This window comes from Mus caroli, chromosome 5 (genome assembly GCF_900094665.2).
Source record: "Mus caroli chromosome 5, CAROLI_EIJ_v1.1, whole genome shotgun sequence".
Classification (NCBI taxonomy): Eukaryota; Metazoa; Chordata; class Mammalia; order Rodentia; family Muridae; genus Mus; species Mus caroli.
In genome coordinates, this window is record NC_034574.1 from 105,492,080 (window position 1) to 105,513,274 (window position 21,195).

General features: G+C 50.5%; 1 protein-coding gene across 4 annotated transcripts in view; it reads right to left on the bottom strand.

Annotated features, from left to right (window-relative positions):
- The window catches only part of Sez6l (seizure related 6 homolog like), a 164,103-nt gene extending 145,319 nt beyond the window's left edge, over positions 1 to 18,784 (bottom strand). For 3 of the 4 annotated variants that reach the window (XM_029477897.1, XM_021162294.2, XM_029477898.1), the window contains exons 1-2: positions 18,731 to 18,784; positions 17,913 to 18,084 (exon numbers count right to left, since the gene is read on the bottom strand). In XM_029477897.1, the coding sequence (XP_029333757.1) occupies positions 17,913 to 18,084; positions 18,731 to 18,739 (181 nt within the window). In that variant the 5' untranslated portion in view covers positions 18,740 to 18,784. Of the gene's footprint in view, positions 1 to 17,912; positions 18,340 to 18,730 lie in introns of those variants that run through there. The other variant, XM_021162293.1, reaches the window with a different exon arrangement.
- Positions 18,785 to 21,195: the final 2,411 nt, after the last annotated feature.

Genomic DNA, 21,195 nt, shown 5'->3' on the forward strand with positions numbered 1-21,195 from the left:
CTCCAAGCCATGGCATTCTATGGAGCACACCTAAATACCCTCACAACCTTGTTAAACACACACTGGTAACCCCCCCCCTTAGTTATGAGGTAACGGGGACACCAGGAGATAAAGTAATGTTTCTGTGGCTCTAACAGTGGATAACTGGGCAGGGAGGGGGTTGAACTCGGGGAGCCTGAGCATGCATAACCCTGAACTATCCTGCCTTTCAGACTCAGACTTGGGCTGAATAGAAAATCTTCCAAAACCACAGGGTTTTGTTTTGGGAACCCACAGGCAGATAATTAGTATTCTTTCACATCAGCATCGGGAGGGCTCAACGGCAGGATGGAGACCAAGAATAAACGCTTTCATGTGCCCAAAAAGGTTGGGACAAATGGCTGGATAATTGGAGAGTCTTGGCAGGAAGAGCCCTCGATTGTATTTTGTGGGCCGTTTTCCTAAATTAATGTAGTACGTTGTGCGTGGGGGTGTTTGTGTGTGACCGTACATTTGTGGGTGGTGAAGTCAGAGGTCACAGTGTAGGTCTTCAGAAACATCTGTCTTGGTTTTGAGGCAGAGTCTCTTGCTGGGACCTGGAGCTTGCTGAGATTAGAAGCAGCTGTCCCACCTGGACTGCAAACTTAGATCCTCCAACTTGTGTAGCAAGTTCTTTATCTCCTGAGAGATCTCCTCAGCCACTGGCACGCCCTCTCTATACAGATATTATCTACGATCTCAGCTCAAAGTAATAGAAAAAAAATTGTGACTTCTAAGCTGGATTTGTGATTCACACCTATAAATCCAATGTTTGGAAGCCGAGGCTGGAGTGTCCTGAGTTAGAGGCTAGCCTTCGCTACGTAGTGAGTTCAAGACTATTCTGGCTTCCACGGTGAGACCGTGTCTCCTTCCTCTTCCCTACCAATGACCTGGGAGAAAGTGAGGATAGCCTTCACGAAAGATCTGTGGACTTCTGAGTTCCAGGTGAGCCCAGCCGTGAAGTACAGGAGGAGTTCACATCTCCACTCCTATCTCCTCATCCATGACATAGTCTTCTGTGACATTGTCATCTGTGACATGGCACCAGCCTCACTGTATTACTGCAGGGCATTTAGTTTATTTTGTGAGGGACACGTAGTAGGTGCTTTATAAATGATCTGCAAGCAAGCTGATGGATCCCATTACTGCCTCAGTTTCTGTATATGTAAACTGGATTCTTACAGAAGTCTCTGTGGGGCTTACAAGGTTTCTGGGCAGACGAAGGAGGAAATGGATGGAAATAGAAGCCTATTCCACAAGCCAAGCGCAGCTTAAGTGTAGGCAGCGCCGCATCTGTTAGTGCTAAAGCAATTGGAGTTATTTCGTTATTAATACTTACGGCTGATATTAATCCTTGTTATGACGACCTGCCACGATTATAGCTGCTAACTCTATAAATGAGCGCTAATACCCTCAGATCCTGCCACGTTTTACAATATTCTCTCGGGTTCAGAGGGGCTGCGCTTGAAGTAAGCACGCAGGATTGTGGTATTTCTGCCGGATCCACAGCATTTCAAAAACAAACAAGCCGAGGGCTCTTCTCTCTGTATAAACAGACACAGAGAAATCTACAACCCCGCGTGGAAAGGAGTGCGAGCACAGCACCTGTAGGGTCCACAGCCCACAGAGACTGCTGATCACTGCTGAGGAAGGGAAAAGAGGCCACGGGGTCTCTGCCACGCCCCCTTCAAGAGTCAGACCACGCCCCCTTCAAGAGTTAGAGTCTTCTTTCTTGAATCCAAGTTAGCCTCGGGGATTTGATATGATTTCAGTAACGTTGCCCCTGAGGAGACCTTCGGCTTTTATTCTTCTAGACAAGAACCCCCTCTCCTGCCTCCTCCCCGGAATGGGGTTACACTGGGAGAAGCCCAAGCCAGAGCAGGTTGCATACATAGCAGGGGATCCCCACTTGCAGACCTAGGTGACCAGTGTGATCCCCAAAGACGTTCCAGCCCACTGAAGCCTCTGGATGCCCTTGGCTCTGTTAAGTACCCTGTGCAGTGAAGCAGCTTCCCCGCTGAGCCCAGCCCAATCACAGGCTCATGAGACTCCTGTTATTTCAAGCCATTAAGCTCTGGGATTGAGCAGCGGCAGTCAGCTCGAAGCCTGGGACAATGCTAATTCAGCATACAGCCCAGGGAAGGCTTTCTAGAGGAGGGGGCGTTTGGACAACTTGAGGGATATGTGTTGTGCCTATGCAGGGACAAAGGGCTCCAACTGTCAATCACAGGTCAGGCCCATTCTCCTCATGGTGCTACTGAGTCCAGCGCAGACCCCTGTGGACACCGGCATCCCAAGCTTTCTCTCATCCGGATAATCACGTATTCTCTATAGGGATCAGTCCAGCGTCACTGCTTTAAATCAAAATGACAGGCCCTTCAAATTGGTTCAGGTGTTCGTGCGCTTATAAAAATGTCTTTTGCCAGAATAAGCTCACTACGTCTAATTTCTGCCCCAAGCACATTTTTATAGTTAAGCTGTACCGTAAATGTCATTTAATTTACCTAGTGACATTGGGCAGGCAGTAAATGGTAGGTAGCATACATCTGATTCTTTTTGTCTGGTCTGATCAGGATTCAGGAGGAGGGACTGTGAATTATCATAATTATCATATGCCCTATTTGATAACCTTCCAGCTCCCTCTCTGCTGCCTTTTCTGTATTCTGGATGTCAAGTGTGTGTGTGTGTGGGGGGGGGAGGACAAAGAAGGGCTTCCAAGTGGTAGGTACTAAGGTGGGAGGGCAAAGGTGAGAGATACCAGCCAGGTTGGGAGCCTGTGAACTTCCAGCAACCTCTGAACACCCACTCTCCCTCCCTGTGCTGGAAAGAGGGTTTTAGGGGCAGCACTTCAATGCCCCCAACCCTTAGCTGGGGCAGGAAGCAGCCCATGTGCTGCCTTTTGGGGAAGAGGGGACAATGGAAACTGTCAAGGAGCTCCTGGGAGACCTGGACTGTTCTTCAATGCTTCTGTCTCATAAATAGCACTTTCCAGCTCAAACAGGCCCCACCCTGCCTGTAAACCAAGTTAGAAAATGCCTCTCCTCATCTCCCATGGTCCTGAGGGATCCTGTCTCTTCCACTTCAAAGATTCTCTGTCCGTTTAAACATCTCAGCTTCCAGAACCTTGTGTCAAGCTCAAAGTAGAGGAAGACTTCTACACATCTGCTCAGTCAGTGTTAGGGGTATTTTCATTGCTGGGACCACATATTTGAAGTAACGTAAGGTGGAGGTTGGATTATTCTGACTCAGGGTTTAAGAAGGGAGCCTGTAGTGACTGGAGGGCATGCAGGCAGGAGTTGGAGGTGGCTGCTCACATTCCATTCTCAGTCAGGAATCAGAGAGCAGACAGGATGAAGGGGCTGGGCAGTGAAGCCTCAATGCTTGGCTCTATAAACCTGTGTCTCCTGGTACCTGGTGCTGTTCCATTTCTTGAAGGTCTCACAATCTTCCAGACAGCTAAAGCAGCTGGGGTGAAAGCCTTCAAATACATGCACCCAGAGGGGACACTGCACATTCAAATCATAGTAGCTTAGCAAGGTCATCCCCTCCTAGATGTCAAGCATCTGAAAACATACCATATCCACTCAGTCTGTACCCTCCACTTGGCTCCAGTGATATCTCTGTTTCCTATCATGCTTGTGTGTGTGTGTGTGTGTGTGTGTGTGCATGCCTGTGTACATATGCATTTGCACGTGTGTGTGCCTGTGTGTGCGCGCACACACGATTGCGTGTGCATGTGCGTGTGTGCATGTGCGCACGTGTGTGTGCGTGCATGCATGCATGTGTGTGAAGGCCTGGGGTTAGTGTTGAGGTCTTCCTCCATTGCTGACTACCGTATTTACTAAGGCAAGGTCTTACAACTGAACCCAGATCTCTCAATTCGACTATTCCATCTAGCTAGCTCGCGCCAGTGCCCCATCTCTGCCTTTTGAGCTTTGGCATTTTTGTGGGCTCTAGGGATCCAAACTCTTGTCCCCTTCCCAGTGCAGAGGGACTCCCAGAGGCTTCTGAGGCATCTCCCCAGCCCATAGCAACCTTTCTCTTAAACGTCACCTCTGAACCTCCCTGCCCTCTTCTTGGGGACCCAACCTCACAGGCTTTAATATCACTTGTTAAGATGCTTTAAGCTCAGGGAACTTATTCATGGAGTGAGGCCAGAGCCTCCACCTACCCCAGCTGCAGCTGCTCTCTTGCAAACAAAGGAACAGAGAAGCAGTCTGGACAGCAGCGATAAGTCACGTCTGCCACGCTGTCCCCGGAGCATGGCCGACCTGCACCCAGCACGCAGGAGGCCAGCATGTGATCCATCACACACTTCATGGGTCACACCTCCCTGGCTCATTAAGAGTTAAGTGGGCTTCTCAGGAAGAGGAGCCATGAGAGTGGCTGCACTGAGGACAGAGTGGGGTGAGCTGGATGGAGAGTACTCCCCATTCATGTCACTGGGATAAAGTCGACCTTTCTAGATTCACAGAGACAGGACTCACACCTACTGTGTGAGCTGCAGCCAGTCAGTCCATCTCTTCAGACCTCAGTGGCAGTTGTACAGGAGGATAGTAGGGCTGGCTCAAAGGGCAAATGTACAGATTTCCCTGAGGCTAAATATAAATGCAACAGACGCACACAGAGGGGATAGCTATCGACCAGCAGTCCAGGTGGGGGAGACAGCTCAGTAGGGAGGAGCTTGCCACCATGCAATCTTGAGGACAAGTTTGAGTCTCTCACACCCACATAAAAATCTGGGCTTAGAAAGACACGTCCGAAACCCTAGATCTAGGGAGGCAAAGACAGGCAGAACCCTGGAGCTAACTTGGCTAGTTCGCCTTGCTGGACTGGTGAGCTCCAGGTTCATTAAGTGACTCTGTCCCAAACAATATGACCAGAAGCAAATGATGCAAGACACCAATGTCAACCTCTGGCCTGCACACACGTGAACATGCACACACACACACACACACACACACACACACACACACACACACACACACACAGAGTCTATCAACACACCAGAAATACCCAGAAGCCAGTGTGAGAAGCCCAACTGTGGGTTCCAGGGAGAGGGCATGGAGTCACCTGGGTTTCTGGGTCTCACCAAAATATCCTATGTGGCTTCTATTGATTCAAAACACTCTAGAGACGAGGACATGGCAGCCCAGAGAAGGATAGCAACAATCCCTAGATCACACTGTGCCCTTCACCAACATTCCTTTGTTGTGTGTGGCCACAAGCAAGCATGCCCACCCCTGTCTCTGACACTCCAGGAATATGCTGCTGGCATTACCACTAACCCCATCGTGTAAATGTTGGGTGGTCTGCATGCTGGGAGGATCCAGCACAGTTCATGAGATATTAATGTGAATCACACACGAGTGGGTAGATCTGAGAAAGTCAACATTCCCAAAGGGTGGTATTGCTCTCCCCTGCTCCAGCGACCAGAGCGGAGTCCAGGAAGGAGCGGTATGAACTGTTGGCTGTTTGAGGATGAGTCCCTGTGTCAGCTCCTGCCTTTCCCATGGCCTCCTGGTAAGGAGATGCTGGAACACAGTGAATGAGGAGACTGGATGCCTCTCAGGTGCAATGAGGACAGGGTGAGCAGTGGGAGGAAGGAGGCAGTGGAGGTAGGATTCGAGGTGGGAGGTAGGATTTGAGACGGGTGTTCCAGGAATCTGTAGGGGGATTCTATATCCTACTCCCATCACACAAAAAAAAGATCCCCGAACACTGGTTACAGATCACTGTGAACAGCAGGCCACCAGCGTGTAAGAATCGGAGGTATAAATGAATGTCTCACATGAGGTCACACTGTGAGACACCAGCAAAGGGTGGAGCCCCCTGACCCTCAGTCTCCTCATCTGAAAAATGGACTCGTTTTTCCACAGCGCAGGCTCTGCAGCTTTGCCCATGAAAAACGGGGCCCTCCACCATGCATCGGGAACGGCTCTTCTTATTGCCACTTAGATAAACCTCCGCAGGACCTGAGATCATTAATTTGTTTGGGAACAAATCTCATTAACCGATTGCCCACGTTAATACTTTACGAGATGTGCTTGGCTGCACCTCTGGACCCCTCCACAGGGCACCGGGGTGTGTTTTCCCACGCTTGGCGTACAATGAAATGGGAGTACATTCCTGTGACCACTGGAGTCAGGTGCATAGAGGGCAGGCTCTTCTCCTGCCTCTGTGAATTCTGGGATGGGTGTTGCAGGCTCTCTGGAAATGACACCTTTATTTGGCTCATTAAAGAGCATTACCTAGGTAGTGGCTTATAAGGATGGGAAGAGGGCAAGCCTGAGCTTGTTCTGCTGTGGACAGTAGCCCTGAAGTTCATGGACCCCGGTGCTGGGAGAGAGCAGCCTTTAACCTTGCAATCATTGGTTCACAAGGGATCGGGCCAGGGGGCAGGGGGAATGCATGAGAGTCTCAGGTACAAGTTAAACTCCTTGTTCGTATATTGCCGAGCCTCACACACCTACTAAGCACTAAGCATGGATAGACTGTCTCAGACAGACAGCAGGTCTTCAAGAGTGAACGGATTCCTGATGTCACTATGAATTAAACATGAGCCTGTCTATGAACCAGCCTTAGGGATTCTGGTACATTCTACAAGTCTCTCCTCTGTGGCGTTCTCGGGCTACTTGATTTAGAACTCAGGGAGAGGAGTGGCTGAGAGAAGACCCAGGCTTCTTGACCCTCTGGCTGCTCCCACAGCTTCCTCATGCACAGGGATGCCCGGGCTTAGGGAGGTCTCAAGGCCTGTGGCTGGGATGAGCTGATCTCAAGAGAGTGAGGGATGCTCTCAGCTGGTTTTGAGCCTTTTCGCTCCGGGCTTCTGTTTTATTAAAGGAGATAGTAAAATGTCCTAAATTGGGAAGGAGAGCACAGACGTGAAGTCGTAAAGCCACGCCACTCTCCAGCACCTCACAAAATGTTTTATCTACTGGGGATCATAAAAGTGCGGATCCTACCCTTCAATGATTTTAGACGCTGAGAGGCTGCTGCTGTCTCTGAGAGGCCGGGGAAGGCTAAGCTTTCATCCACACACAGTGGCAGCCAGCTGAGCCCCCAGCTCGAAAGCCATGAGGTGGGCAGGAAGGTCACAATTACCTCCCTCATACATGCTCTTTCTACAAAGGTGAGTAACACCCAAGGGAGACCTGCTGATGCCCTGAGTTTGTGAGGAGGACACCAGTTCTCTCTCTCTCTCTGTCTCTCTGCCAATGTTTCTGTCTCTATCTCTGTCTCTGTGTGTCTGTCTCTGTTTGTCTCTGTCAGTCTGTCTCTCTCTGTCTCTGTCTGTCTCTGTCTCTCTGTCAGTCTCTGTATCTCTTTGTCTCGCTGTCTCTGTCTCTCTCTGTCTCTGTCTATTTTTGTCTCTGTCAGTCTGTCTCTGTCTCTGTCTCTCTGTCTCTTTCTCTCTCTCAGTCTCTGTATCTCTTTGTCTCGCTGTCTCTGTCTCTCTCTGTCTCTGTCTATTTTTGTCTCTGTCAGTCTGTCTCTGTCTCTGTCTCTCTGTCTCTTTCTCTCTCTCTCTCTCTCTCTCTCTCTCTCTCTCTCTCTCTGTGTGTGTGTGTGTGTGTGTGTGTGTGTGTGTGTGTGTGTGTGTATATAAGAACCACTTCTACAGAATACAGAATGGCAGCTCAGGGAGTGAAGTGCTTGCGAGTTTGGATGCCTGGCACCCAGTCAACCCACTTCAAATCAAGGCATGACCTGTGCGTTCTGGTAACCCCAGCTGAGAAGGAAGCCACAGGATCTAAAGAGGTGTGGCTACTGCTGATGGTGGTGATATACCTGTCCTGCACACCTGTCACAGGTGTAGTTACCACTGACAATGGTGATATATCTGTCTTCTACACCTGTCACATGTGTAATTACCACTGATGATGGTAATACAGCTGCCATCCACACCTGTCACAGGGTCCTGTTGTATGTGAGTACACGCTTGTGCTCTGAGTTCTTCAGCTTGTAAGTCCTCCTTGTAACCATGCCTTGTAAACCATTGTAATGTTCACATCATAGTTGAGGAGGCCTACGCTCAGAGAATAATAGCGACCTGCTTATGTGCTCATGACTTTGACATTTGGATTAATAAGAGAGATCACAGGCGCTCCTTAAAAACAAGATAAAAGTACAAGAACAAAAGAAATAGTGAAGACAAAATTAAAAAAAAACTTTGTTTTTAACCCCAATTGAAGTAAAAGTATGCAAATTAGCCTTGGTACATTATTTTTATTTATGCCATAAATTAGGCAAATTTCCCCTCCTGAAGCCTTGGAAAATGAGGCTTGATTCCACATATTTTGCATTAATTTCCAAGGCAGTTGGCCCCAAATTAGCTTTACAACTTGCTAAACCTGCTTTAAAGGGGGTGCAGAAAGTGGAGGGCTGTTCAGAAATCTTCTGGGAATGAGAGGGGCACCCTGTGCCCTCTTTTTGAAGATTAATGTAGGGTGTGTGCACTTCTACAACCGGGGCTGCCACATACAGCTGCAGGAGCTGTATAGCGATCTGTCTGTGTCTTGTACAGTGTGAAGGCTCCTCCTGGGGTTATGCAGGGAGGTGACTCTGTGTATTCCCTCTGGACCATGTAGAGACTGGATGATGGGTGGATGGGTGGATGGAATGATGGATGGATGGATGGATGGATGGATGGATGGATGGATGGATTGATGGACGGCTCTCAGTCTTCAGCCAAGACCTAAAGTATTTGGACACAAGACAAAACCATTTGCAGAAAAAATATACATTCTCCACATCCTGGACTTGAGATGAGAATTTGCATTTGATGCAAATGATGGTGTCATTGGACATACAGAATATGAACTCATTTGAACTTAACCCACTCTGAAAATCAAGCTCAGTAAAAGAGAGGAGACAGAGAGACCCAGCTCAGGACCTACTCGGAGGCAGGAGCGAGGAATGGGGAGGGGTATGCACTGTGTCTAGGGGCATGTTGGCCTGGGAGCATGGCTGCTGGCTAGCTATGCTTTACAAATGAAACCCTCAGGAGCCTTCAGGAAGGCTCAGGTCCACTGACCACATCCCCAGAGCTCTCCTTGTGTGGGAGTGTGGGTGGGGCATGAGTGTGAAGCAAGCACTGACTGACCTCTGACCTGGGTGCTGGATCTGCCTCTGCTGCTGCTGTGAGCAGGAGGAGGTCACTCACTGTCCTCCAGCCTCTATTTTCAGCCATTAAAAGAGATTCTACATGCTTCCCTCAGTCTCTGCATAGTCCAGAGGGGTATCCATCCACTCATCCATTAATCCATCCATCCATCCATCCATCCATCCATCCACTCATCCACCCATCTATCCATGCACCTATCCATTTATCCATCCATCATCCATCATTCATCCATCATCATCCACCCACCCACCCACCCATCCATCCATCCATCCATCCACCCATCTATCCATCCATCCACCCATCCACTAATCCATCCATCCATCCATCCACCCATCTATCTATCCACCACCCATCCACCCACCCATCCATCCACCTATCCATCTATCCATCCATCATCCACCCACCCACTCATCCACCCATCTACATATCTATCCATCATCCATTATCCATCCACCCACCCATCCACCCATCCATCCATCATCCGTTATCCATCCATCCATCCATCCATCCATCCATCCATTATCCTTTCATCCATCATCCATCCATCCATTATCCTTTCATCCATCATCCATCCATCCATTATCCTTCCATCCATCATCTATCCAGTTTCTGCACCCACTGACAGAAATGATAAGAATCAGCCTTTGCCCTTGAGGATCATCTAGAGAGAGGAAGACATATCATGACTGTGGGACCCCTAGCTTTTTGGCTACTGTTGTTTGTGTGGCCCCCTCCCCAAGCTTGTTGAACATGTATGTGCTGGCAAGGGCCACATCTTAGCCCAAGAGGGTGAAACCAAGGCGGCAGAGCTCATGAGTGATGCCTCTAGTGGCCATTGCTCTGTGTGACCCTGCTGGGTTAAGCAAGCCAACCAATTGCCTGCCACAAAGAGCAGTACAGGATTAACCACATTCATCTTTAAAACTTGAGTTGGGAACTAGGAAAAGATTGAGGATCCATGGTTGAGTTATTGATGGTCCAGAACAGTCCATGGCTTTCTGGGATGATAGAGACTGGTGCTTACTCCATGCTGTCCAGCATGGTAGACCCTGGGAAGGCTGGTGGAACCCCATCCACCCAGCACATCATCCCTGGGATGGGACAAAACAGAGACTGCCACCCTAGGCAAGGTTCACGCCAGCTCAGGATCCAAAGATACTCCTGTAAGGATGGACCTAGCAGCACATTCAAAAGCTAGGCTGCTGACTCCGAAGTCTGGCGTTTATTAATGTTGCTGTGTTCTCCCAGCATTTAGCAAGGCAATGTGTTGATGTTGGAGCTGCCTGAGACCCAAGAGACAACAGATTCCAAGGCCACCTGTAGGGCATTCACAGAGTTTCTATTTGTCAGTGGCCTTGACTACAAGGACAACTGTATCCAGCACTTTCTCTGGAAAGGAGGATGGCTTCCAGAGGCCCGCCAGAGCACCCATCATTGTACAACATTGCTCAAAGTAGAGTCTTCTCTTGTTACAAGGTGTACTTTTCTCCTCCTTCATGTTTGATCTCCCTCTGTTCATCTTTTCATTGTAGATGTCTTCAGCCATTTCACATTCATTACCTCATTGATTTTCCTTGAAGCCATCCTACAAGGGAGGAGGGAGGGCCGTGGTATTGCTGCCTTTTAAGATGAGGCCGCCTGAGACCAAACAGACCTGGGAGGTTCAACCCCATTTTACCACAAAGATGAAAGTAATTTAACATCTCTGACAAATGGTCTGTGTACTTTCACCACAGCAGACCCAGCTGAGGGTAGGTGTTCAGATGCACAACATCCAGTCGAGCCTCTGGAAGAGGACACCAGCTAGGAAAGGGAGGCATGTGAATGGATGGTGTGTGAATTACCCATCCCTGAGGGATGAAGCCGGATGAAGAAGGATGAAGAGGGATGAAGAGGGATGATGAGGCTGGAACTGGAGAAGAGAAGCAACAGGTAGCTTCATAGAAAAAGAAACTACAGGAACCGGGTGCTGACTGATGAATAGGAGTTAGCCAGGGGAAACATTGTAGCAGCAATAGAATCTATTTTCCTGGGCTGAATTGCTTGCAACATGCTGGACACATCCACACTAAGTTGACCACCAAGAATCTCCAAGGCTCAGAGAGCTGCAGCAAACAGCTCCAGGTTGACTTACTGCAAATTTTATCTATAACCTCAGTTGAGCCATGGTGGGTTGCTGTGGGTGATGGTCAGGGCTGTGGAGACATAGGCTTCACATAGGAGCCATTTTGTAGGTCTGAGTAAAGTTGAGGTGACCACTTTGTTGCAGGGTAATCTGACTCAGGACACCTGACATCTCATCTGAATGAGAAGACATGTCCCAGCGTGGAGTCCTGACAGAGGGGCTTGTTCTTCAGGCTGCCTCACCATCTCGAACAAAGCTAGGCTTTGGGATCCAAAGAGCCTGGGTTTGAATTCTGACTCTGTCATACATTGCCCATGAGACCCTGTCTAGGGTTTCTATTACTGTGATAAAATATCATGACCAAAACCAACTTGGGGAGGAAAGGGTTTGTTTGGCTTACACTTCCACATCACAGTTTATCACTGAAGGAAGTCAGGACAGGACTTCCTCAAGCAGGGTGGGAACCTGGAGGCAGGAGATGATAAAGAGGCCATGGAGGGGTGCTACACATTGGCTTACTCCTCAGAGCTTGCTCAGTCAGCATGCTTTCATATATACCGAGGACCACCAGCCTAAGGGTGACAATGCTCCCAAGTCAATCACCATCCAAGGAAATGCACCACAGGCTTGACCGCATGCCAATCTGATGGAGGCATTTTCTCAAGTGATGTTTCCTCTTTCCAAGTAACTCTAACTTGTTTCAGGTAGACATAAAACCAGCCATCGCAGATCCTGAGTAAGCGCCCTGGGGCATTTCTGAGACTCAGTTCTCCCTTCTGTAAAAGCCAGGTAGGGATGACACCTGACAGAATCAGTCAGGGATCAGGTGGGGGAGTGTAGAGAAGGCATACAGTACCTTCAAACTGCCTCATATCCACCTCCCTTCATGAGAGGGGAAAGAAGTTGGAGTGTTTGGGGTCTTTAGCTTCCAGAGCGTCCCCATCTTCCTGAGGCTCGACTGCTTGGCAAGTGCCAAGCTCTCGATTTGCCTTTTTCCAGTCCTGTGAGGGCAGCCTCGTGAATCTGGAAGTGTTTGCTGTAATTCACCAGCGGATGGAAAGATTCTGGCTTGTGGATAGGAAGTGGCTGGACTTGGGTCCAGTATTCTGGTTTCTCTTCAACTAATGAGTAATCTCAGTCAGTTTCTGTGTGAACACGCGCACAGCCTAACACACACTCAAGATAACACACACACACTCAAGATAGCACACACACAAGATCTCTCTCTCTCTCTCTCTCTCTCTCTCTCTCTCTCTCTCTGACACACACACATACACACACACACACATGTCTGGAAACAGCAGTCCTCAGCTCAGCTCCCCGAGTGCTGGGATGGTGGGTCTGCCACCACAATCAGCCAAGGCACTGGTTTTTAACGAAATGGACATCCCAGCAGAATTCACTGACATACTTATTTCTTGCCTCCCAAGATGAGATTCCTAAATGGGACACCTACCCTTCCTGTTAGGAGAGCAGAGTCCAGGAGACCTGGGATCAATACATCCTGTGACCCATTTGTTATACCCTTTGCCTGTTCACTCTGAGCCTCAGTTTCCCTCATCTGCACAGCAGGAATAACATGGTCTTCGGCCTGGTGGGTTTGCACTGAGGATTCTCTACACGATCTTCACACACCACTCAGCACAAGATTTGAAACAAAACCAACACTCCATAATTGGCGTTTTCATTGTGGACACAGTCTGTTCCAGCTCACTGAGTCCACAAGGGGTCTGCAGAGGAGCCCCGTGCCTGTGCTTCAAGCCCGCCACAAAGCCAGAATGTTTGTTCTGTGTCACTGACATGGCCCTCTTGGAGATGCTTACATGTACAAACCAGTGAGAAGCTGCATGGGGACTGAGCAGTCCTTTATGAAAAGGCTACTCTCCATCTATAATGAAGGGCAGTGAATGATTCAGTCAGCTGATTCTTCACTCCTGTTCATCTAGGCAACTCCTGAGATCCAGGACACAGGGAGGACAACTGTCTAGTCTTGGTTAGGGTTTTACTGCTGTGAGCAGACACCATGACCCAGGCAACTCTTAAAGGACAACATTTAACTGGGGCTGGCTTACAGACTCAGAGGTTTAGTCCATTATCATCAAGGTGGGAGTATGGCAGCATCCAGGCAGGCATGGCTCAGGAGAAGCTGAGAGTTCTACATCTTTATCTGAAGGTTGCTAGCAGAAGACTGACTTCCAGGCAGCTAGGAGGAGGATCTTAAAGCCCACGCCCATAGTGATACACCTACTCCAATAGAGCCACACTTCCTCCAACAAGACCACACCTCCTCCAACAAGACCACAACTTCTCCAACAAGGCCACATCCACTCCAGGGCCACTCCCACTCTAGTAAGGCCACACCTCCTAATATTGCCACACCCTGGACCAAGCATATTCACACCATCACACAATCTATATCTTTGAGATGAGGTCCAGCAGGTGAGCCTCTCTTCCTCTTCCTTCTGGTGGCTCCTGTTCCCCTCTTTTTAATTCCAAGAGCAAAGCCTGCTTTAGGGTTTCCCTGCCTCATGTAGAATTCTCTTCCTGGCACCTGCTGTATTCCTTCAGGGCCAGCCCTGCTCAGCAAGACTTCACCCATCAGGCCTGGTGAAAGTCATGCACAGCCACCTGCGAGATTCCATCATGGTCCATCCCTCCATTAAAGCACACAGATGATGGCCAAGACCCTGTGGCTCTCTTGCTGGGGTGCCGGAAGTGGTGCCTAGCAGAGGAACATTGGGTCCCCAGCATTGCTCATATCCCTCACCAGCCGTACATCAAAAACCCAAATTACCAATCAGAGGCAACTGAGTTACAGCAATGCCTGAGGGGGCTGAGCCCCAAAATGAGATAGCAGCCCTTGGAAAGTGGGGGAGGAGACCCCACTATCTTTTGCAGCCACATAAGAGAGTGGACATTTGCAAACTAGGAAGACAGTTCCTACCAGACAAACTCTGCTGACTTTATGAACTTGCACTACCAGCCATGAGAGATTTATTCATTCATTCATTCATTCATTCATTCATTCATTCATTTGTCACAGTGGCTTGAACAGAGCCAGTCATACCAGAACTCAGCGCACAGGGAGGCTCTCTCATGTCATCTTTCCAATCTGCCATCTTTCGTTGCCATTAACTGTGAACTCTGATTCCTGCTGGTGGGTTCAAAGCCATGCGGCATGGGGGGTCTGGGAAGGAAATCTGCCAACCCCCTGTGATATGGAGATCTCCCTCTCTACATGGTGGTGGGCAGGTAAGTAGGGCTGCCTGCTGGCCCTCTTCCCCAACTTTGGCCTAAATTAGCTCAGTATTTATGTGGACATCTGCTTTGCTCAACTTTGGGAGGCTACTTTCTTGGTACCTGTTCACAGAGGAAGTTTGTTCTTAGGGGAACAGGAAACCATTGCATGTGTGCGAACATATGCTGGTTTCTCTTTACTGGAGTTACAGAATCCTATAACCACCCTTCTAGGTTGGTCCCATCAGCTCCCCTCCCCCATTCTATTTACGTCCTACAGATGGCAGAATGGAGTACCAGACAAGATGGTCTCTTTGAAGGTTAAGTGCACCTAACCAATGAACGGACTGAGCTTTTGGGTTGAGGCAACTCTGATTTCCAAACCCTTTTCCTGAACCTTGCTAATTTCCTTCTCATATTGAATCCGACCACTCACCAGAGCAGCCTTGCTGCCGCCCTCATTTCCCAATGGCCACTATAAGGGAGTCCAAACACTGGCAGAAAAGGGCTAGATGAGGGTCTGAGTTGTAATGACACCTTGTGAGTGAGCATTCTCTGCAAACTTCTCATCTCTGTGTCCCCCCTTTTCACTGTGTGCCAAAAGCCAACAGTAATCTCTCCCTGTGACATAAGGACCAGAGAACCATCCTAGCTTTCAACAGGACATACATGTGTCTGCCTCCTTCCTGCCCTCAGTCACCAGCTGCAGCTTTGAGCGCCCCTCGTGGAGGTATGCAGTATGGGCCTGCCACGCAGCCATCAACCGGCACACAGGAGAGCCTTGTGCACTGCGCTCCTTTGAATGGCTTGCAGGAACGGACTCCTCACCAAAAGTCACAAACCAAATTGTTCCGGAAGCATCCTTTTTTATGCCTTGAAGGAAGAAAGAAAGGAAGTCGATATGGTTTCCTAATGCCCAGAAGAACTGTGTGAATAAAAGAAGAATCTTTCAAGTTTGGCTCGGGTAGTCCCTGGTGGGGGCAGCCAAAACTCCTTGAAACAGAACGGGCACATAGGAAAGCACACTTACGGCCGACGTAACAACGATACATCTCACCACATGTCAGAGCTAGGGGAGGCAACAAATTAGAGTCTTCCTAAGCGATACTGGATTTGCTTTGTTAATCCAAGGGGAAAAGAAAAGGAACGTCAGGCTTTGCAGTCTCGGCATGTGCGTGCATTGCTCTCCCGTGCACGACTTAGGCAATAGGGGTCCTCTTAAAAAAAGACAAGCTACACTTTATTCTCATCAAAACGGCCCAAAGAATGCACACCCTGCAACAAGTTCCCACCCCTCACACTGCACGCAGGAAGACAAGTCTGCAACACTGGGCTCCTCTGATGCCTCTCCTCTCTGGTTTGTGGATAAGAGCTGCAGGTTAAAAATAGAATTTATTGCGGAAGATCAATTGTTTCCAAATGGACCATGAGAACTGGCAGTGCCCATGGGCCACCCTGGCTCCCTTCTTATGACTCAGTCAGAACCCCATGGTTAGTAACGAGCCTTTGGATGAAGTGTATCAGTGGACTTTAATTTGGCAGTGACCTGAAGTTAATTAAAAATATATGCTCACTAGCCGTGTGGTGTGGAGCAGTTGCAAAATATAAAATGTCTAAAAATTGACATCACAAATGCACACATCCTGCCGTCCCTCCTACACTCTGGCACACACTGAGGAATCAGGATAAAGGATCCTGATCTTGGGTGACATTTCCCTAAATGCCATTAAGACCCCCACCCCCATGCCATGGGTGGTGCCTTAGAGAATGTCAAACTCAGAGGTAGGTCCACTTTAGAAAAGATGGTGAGCCTCTGGGCATCTTTGAGTTCTGCTTGTGGAGTGGCACATACACACACACACACACACACACACACACACACACACACAGATTTAAGAGCTGGGGCAGGGCAATCTGGATTCAGTTCAAGGCCACCACGTTATTGTTGGAAAGAGACAGCTAATTAAGAAAAGGCACGCTGGGTAGAGACGAGACCATTGATTTAAACCAAATCTCTTTTCCCATCTTTCCTAGGGAAACTGCCCAGACCTGGTGTAAATTGGAAATACCACTGTCTCACAAGGGGAGGGGGTGTTCTCAATGACATGTTTGGTCAAATAGAGGAGGCAAGTCATGCCCATCGCTCCCATTTCTGGGCCCAACAGATTGGGGATATAATGTCTGATGTATGCTGAGGGCACTCCAGGCCATAATGAAGAGATGAAGAGATGGGACCCAGAGCTAGGGCCTGGAGCTGAGAGCTGTCCGGGGCCTCTGGTGCTGAACTCAGGGGCCCAGAATTCCCCGCGGCGAAGCGGCAATGCTTCTCTGTCCTCAGAACTCCAGATCAAGAAAACCTCAATTATACAGAACTCCAGATGGACGGGGGTGCTGGGGAGTGGGGTAAGCGCTCCATGCTGTGGTCAGCTCAGGCAGGCTCCAAGCTTTGTTTTGTAAGTTACCACAGGAGGAAACAAGAGTCCCACCTTGCCAAGAGAATGAGAGGTTAAGTGATCCAACCCCAATAGCTGACATCGTGGGCTCTCCTGGTGTCTTTAGCTCACCCCCATAGCTCTGGTGGCGGGGGGTGGGGTCAGCTTTGGGTGAGTTATTTGCCTCCCTCTTCTCTTCACCTCAGCATCTCACTGTAACTTCCTGGGACCCTAGCAGGGTGGAGCAAAGGTGTGACTCCAGACAGGTGAAGGAACCGACAATCTCGACAATCTCCACAAATTCAGACCCCCTTCCCTTCCTAAGCAGCAAGCACGTGGGTTTCACCAGCACCCTCTCTTCATTCCTAATATCGATGAGGCTATAGAGGGATAAAGGGGGCCAAGCCCCTGGGGTTCTAATATCTCTCTTCTCACCAAGTTCTGGGAGCCTTGAGCTCCCCTCCATCCGAAGAAGCCACACCCAAGTCCAATTTCCTGACACCTGGCTGGGACCTATCCAGGAGACAGCCCCTCCGGATAGTCCGAGACAGCGTGGGATGGTGGGATGGGAGGGAGTCTGGTTCTGGAGACACGCAGTCAGCTGTCCGCTTCCTATACCTATCCTCTTCCACAGAGCCTGGCAGAATAACCTGGCAGCCAGCCCCGGGTGCAGTTGCAGAGAGCTTCCAGAATCTGAAGGTTTGGAGAGGACCCCACTCCCAAGAGCTTCTCCCGGAAGCTTCTCCAGACTGCAAAAGGGAGCCCAGAGACCGACGAAGGACCCGCAGCCTAAGGCGGGAGTCCTTCAGATGCGTCCCCGCCTCCGCGCTCCGGCAGGGACGAGGTGCCCAGCCCGGAATCCGGGCGATCCCGCGGGTGGCGCGTGTGTTCCCAGACCAGTCGAGACCCCCGACCGCTCGGGTCAGCCGCAACAACTTTACCCTCTTTGGGCCGGGACCCTCGGGGTGCTTACCTTCCGCCTGAGCTGCCGCGGGGCTCCCCAGAAGGAAGGCGACAAGGAGCAGTGAGATCCTGTCGGGTCCCGCGGCTTGTGGCCGTGCCACGGGCATCGTAGCTACGGAGCTGGGGTCGGCGCAGAGAGATCCGTGTGGTCGGTCCAGGCAGAGGGATCCGTGCAGCGGAGTCTAGGCAGAAGGATTCGAGCAGTCGGAATCAGGCAGTGCTATCCAGGGAGAGAGAGAGAGATGGACAGAAGGCTCCAAGCAGCCGGATCCTAGACCGAGGTCCAGACAGACAGAGGGATTGGTGCAGCGGGGTTCAGGCAAAGGGATCCAGGCAGAGGGATCTGGGCAGTAGGATCAGGGCAGCGGCTCCTGGCGGACGCGCAGCTCGCCGTGGCTCTGGCCGAGCTGCACCGGGCGCGGGCGACGGACGAGTGAGGAGGAGCCGCGGGCGGCGAGCGAGCGGAGGGCGGGGGCTGGTGCCCGAGCGAGAGAGGGAGCAGGAGAGAGAGAGAGAGAGTGAGCGAACCAGCGAGCGAGCGAGGGAAGTGAGCGCGAGGAGGCGGCCGAGGGCCGTTCCGGGGGCAGCCTGGCCCTCAGGCCCTGAGAAGTTAGTGATATCGCCCGGTCCCGGGTGGGCTCAGGGTCCCTACTCTCTTTGCGGATGCTGGGATGACGGTCAGACGAGGCGGAAGAGCGCCCGATGTGTCCTTGTGAACCCAGTCGGCGAACAGCCTGGCCTGTATCCCCACTGTACAGCCCTCTCTGGCCCCTGAGGGCCCCTCCCGCATCCACCCTTCCCTCCGCTCCCTTTCCCTCCCCTAGCTACCAAATGCATTGGTGCTTCCACAGAGAGTCCCAGTGACCTAGGAAGCCACACCGACTACATCCAGGGACATTGTTGGACCAATGCACAGGACCACAGGATCCTCTGTCTGATACCAAGTGGTTCTTCACCCTGGAAACGCCCAGCCACAGACTCCTGGGTCCATGTTATGATTTCAGCTACATTAGCACTCTCAACAGCGCTCTGCAGATCCGCCAGGCTTCCAGAGCTGAAGCCCCGTTTCCCTCCCCCGCCAGTGGAAGCTTTGGGTCCAAGCCCATCCTCTGGCCCCCTCTGTCCAGTTGAGATTCTCTAGCAGCGTGTCTTTCTTCCACAAACAGAGGAGATGGGGCGCAGTGGGTGAGGAAGACAAGAAGCCACTTATAGCCAGGCATTGGCCAAGGGCCAACTGGAAGATACCTCACACCAAGGGAGACAGCTCTCCTTGTTCTGCTGAGTCTCACAGGCCCAGCTGGCTTCCCAGGCCCCTCACCCCAAGTTAGAAGCCCTTCCCTCCCCCACCCCACCTTGCCACTCTGCTCAAGCAGGGAGCAGATGGAAAGAAGGTTGTAGCAATTGGGGGGGGGGGATGTCTTTAGCAGAGTGGAGAGACTGGGAATCTCTGAAAACAACTTGGGGGAGGGGAACATTGGAGGTGGGAGGAGAGCAGCGAAGGAGGACTATTCTGCTCCTGGTTCCAAATGCCCCTCTCACTCATTCACTCTTGGGATGCTCTTTGCTTGAAGCTCAGATTGTCAGGTGATGGAGAGATCCCCAGTTCATATGGGGTCTCAGGAAGTGGGGATTTGAGAAGGACATGCAGAAGACCTGGTTCCTCCTCTAGGGGGCTAGCAGCAGGCAGTCCAGTAACCCCTGAAGAATAGAAGCATAAAGCAGGAATACAGAAACAAGGAGGGGAGACACAAGTGCGGGCTTCCTCCTTGGAGACAAGGGTAGGAAGGCTTGTAAGCACCCATGGCTCACCGGACTCTGGTGTGGTCTCTCTTTCAATGTCATAATGATCGGCAGTGATAGAAGTGATCGATATCTCCCCTGGATGCCCTCAGAGTGTCAACCTCACCAAAGCCACTCAGCCAGGAAGTGATAGGATGGATGAATTCAAGACCAGGCCTGAGTTGAAAATCAAACTCCCGTCCCCAAACATGATCCTTCCCCTCAACCAAGATGGCTACCTTGGGGTGAGACTTGGTGGCTCCTCCTGGCTGTTGGCGGCCTCCCCACTTCCAGCACACTGCTGGAAGTCCATCACTGCAGTCATAGATTAGTAAGGGTAGGTGTTGAGAGCATCGGGCAGATGAGTCACCAGAAAGAGCCAGCTGGGGTCAGAGCTGGAACAAAAGTACATGGTTGGGGGAAGATCTTCCCTATTACCAGACCCATTTTAAAGAAGAGCAAACTGAGGTGTGGGGAGGCAATGCGACATGTTCAACACCATGCACAGTCTGGTTCTGCCCAGGTTTGTGCTCTGTCTACTGCCAGATTATACTTGGTCTTGGCTTGAGGTCAGAGTGGACTCCCTGTGTCCACTGTGAGTTGAATAAAGAAGCTCAGGTTCTGTTCCTGAAGTTGGGGTGAGCCTGTGGGTCTGTTCTCTTTACATGCTGCTGTGGGAGTGACCACCTTTGTGTTGTGCAGTTAAATATCAGCCACTGCAGTCAAAGGCTGGAACCTAGCCTCACCTCTGTCTTTGCAGAAGGCCAAGAATAAGTGGCTTGTGTTCTCTGGGTTCTAGTTTACTCTTCCAGAGGGGTAGGAATAAAGTTAATGCCCGACATGTGGAGTGACTGAAAATGAGCAACAGTGTCCTTAAGGAGTGACAGGATGCACTGTGCCTGCTTACAAGGTAAGGGAGAGGACCTCAGGGGTAGGTCAAGTCAAAGCTTAGTCTGGGGATTGGCCTCAGTCTGAGCAGTTGTTACCAACTGTGCCCAGGACCTACCCTAATGCACGGTCGACCCCAGGTGCTTTTGGTCACAACAGCAAGCAGACAGGAAGTTGGAGCTTCTGATCACTTCTTTGACTTTCTGAGAGTCTTTCTGTGAGCCACCAGCCTCTCTGGAGTTGATCTCTCACTCTATCTATTCACCATCCATCCATCCACCCATCCACCAACCTATACATTCATCCACCCACCTATACATTCATCTGCCCATCCACCCATCCATCAATTCTTCCATCCATCCATCCATCCATCCATCCACCCATCCATCCATCCATCCTTCCATCCATCCACCCATGTATCCACCCATCTACCCACCCATCCATCCATCCACCCACCCACCCATCATTTATCCATCCATGCATCCGTCTACCCATCCATCCATCTACCCACCCATCTATCTATCCATCCATCCATCCACCCATACATCCATATATCCATATATATACAGCCACCCTTCATCCACCAACCCATCCATCTGGTCATAACCATCCACTCACTCACTCAT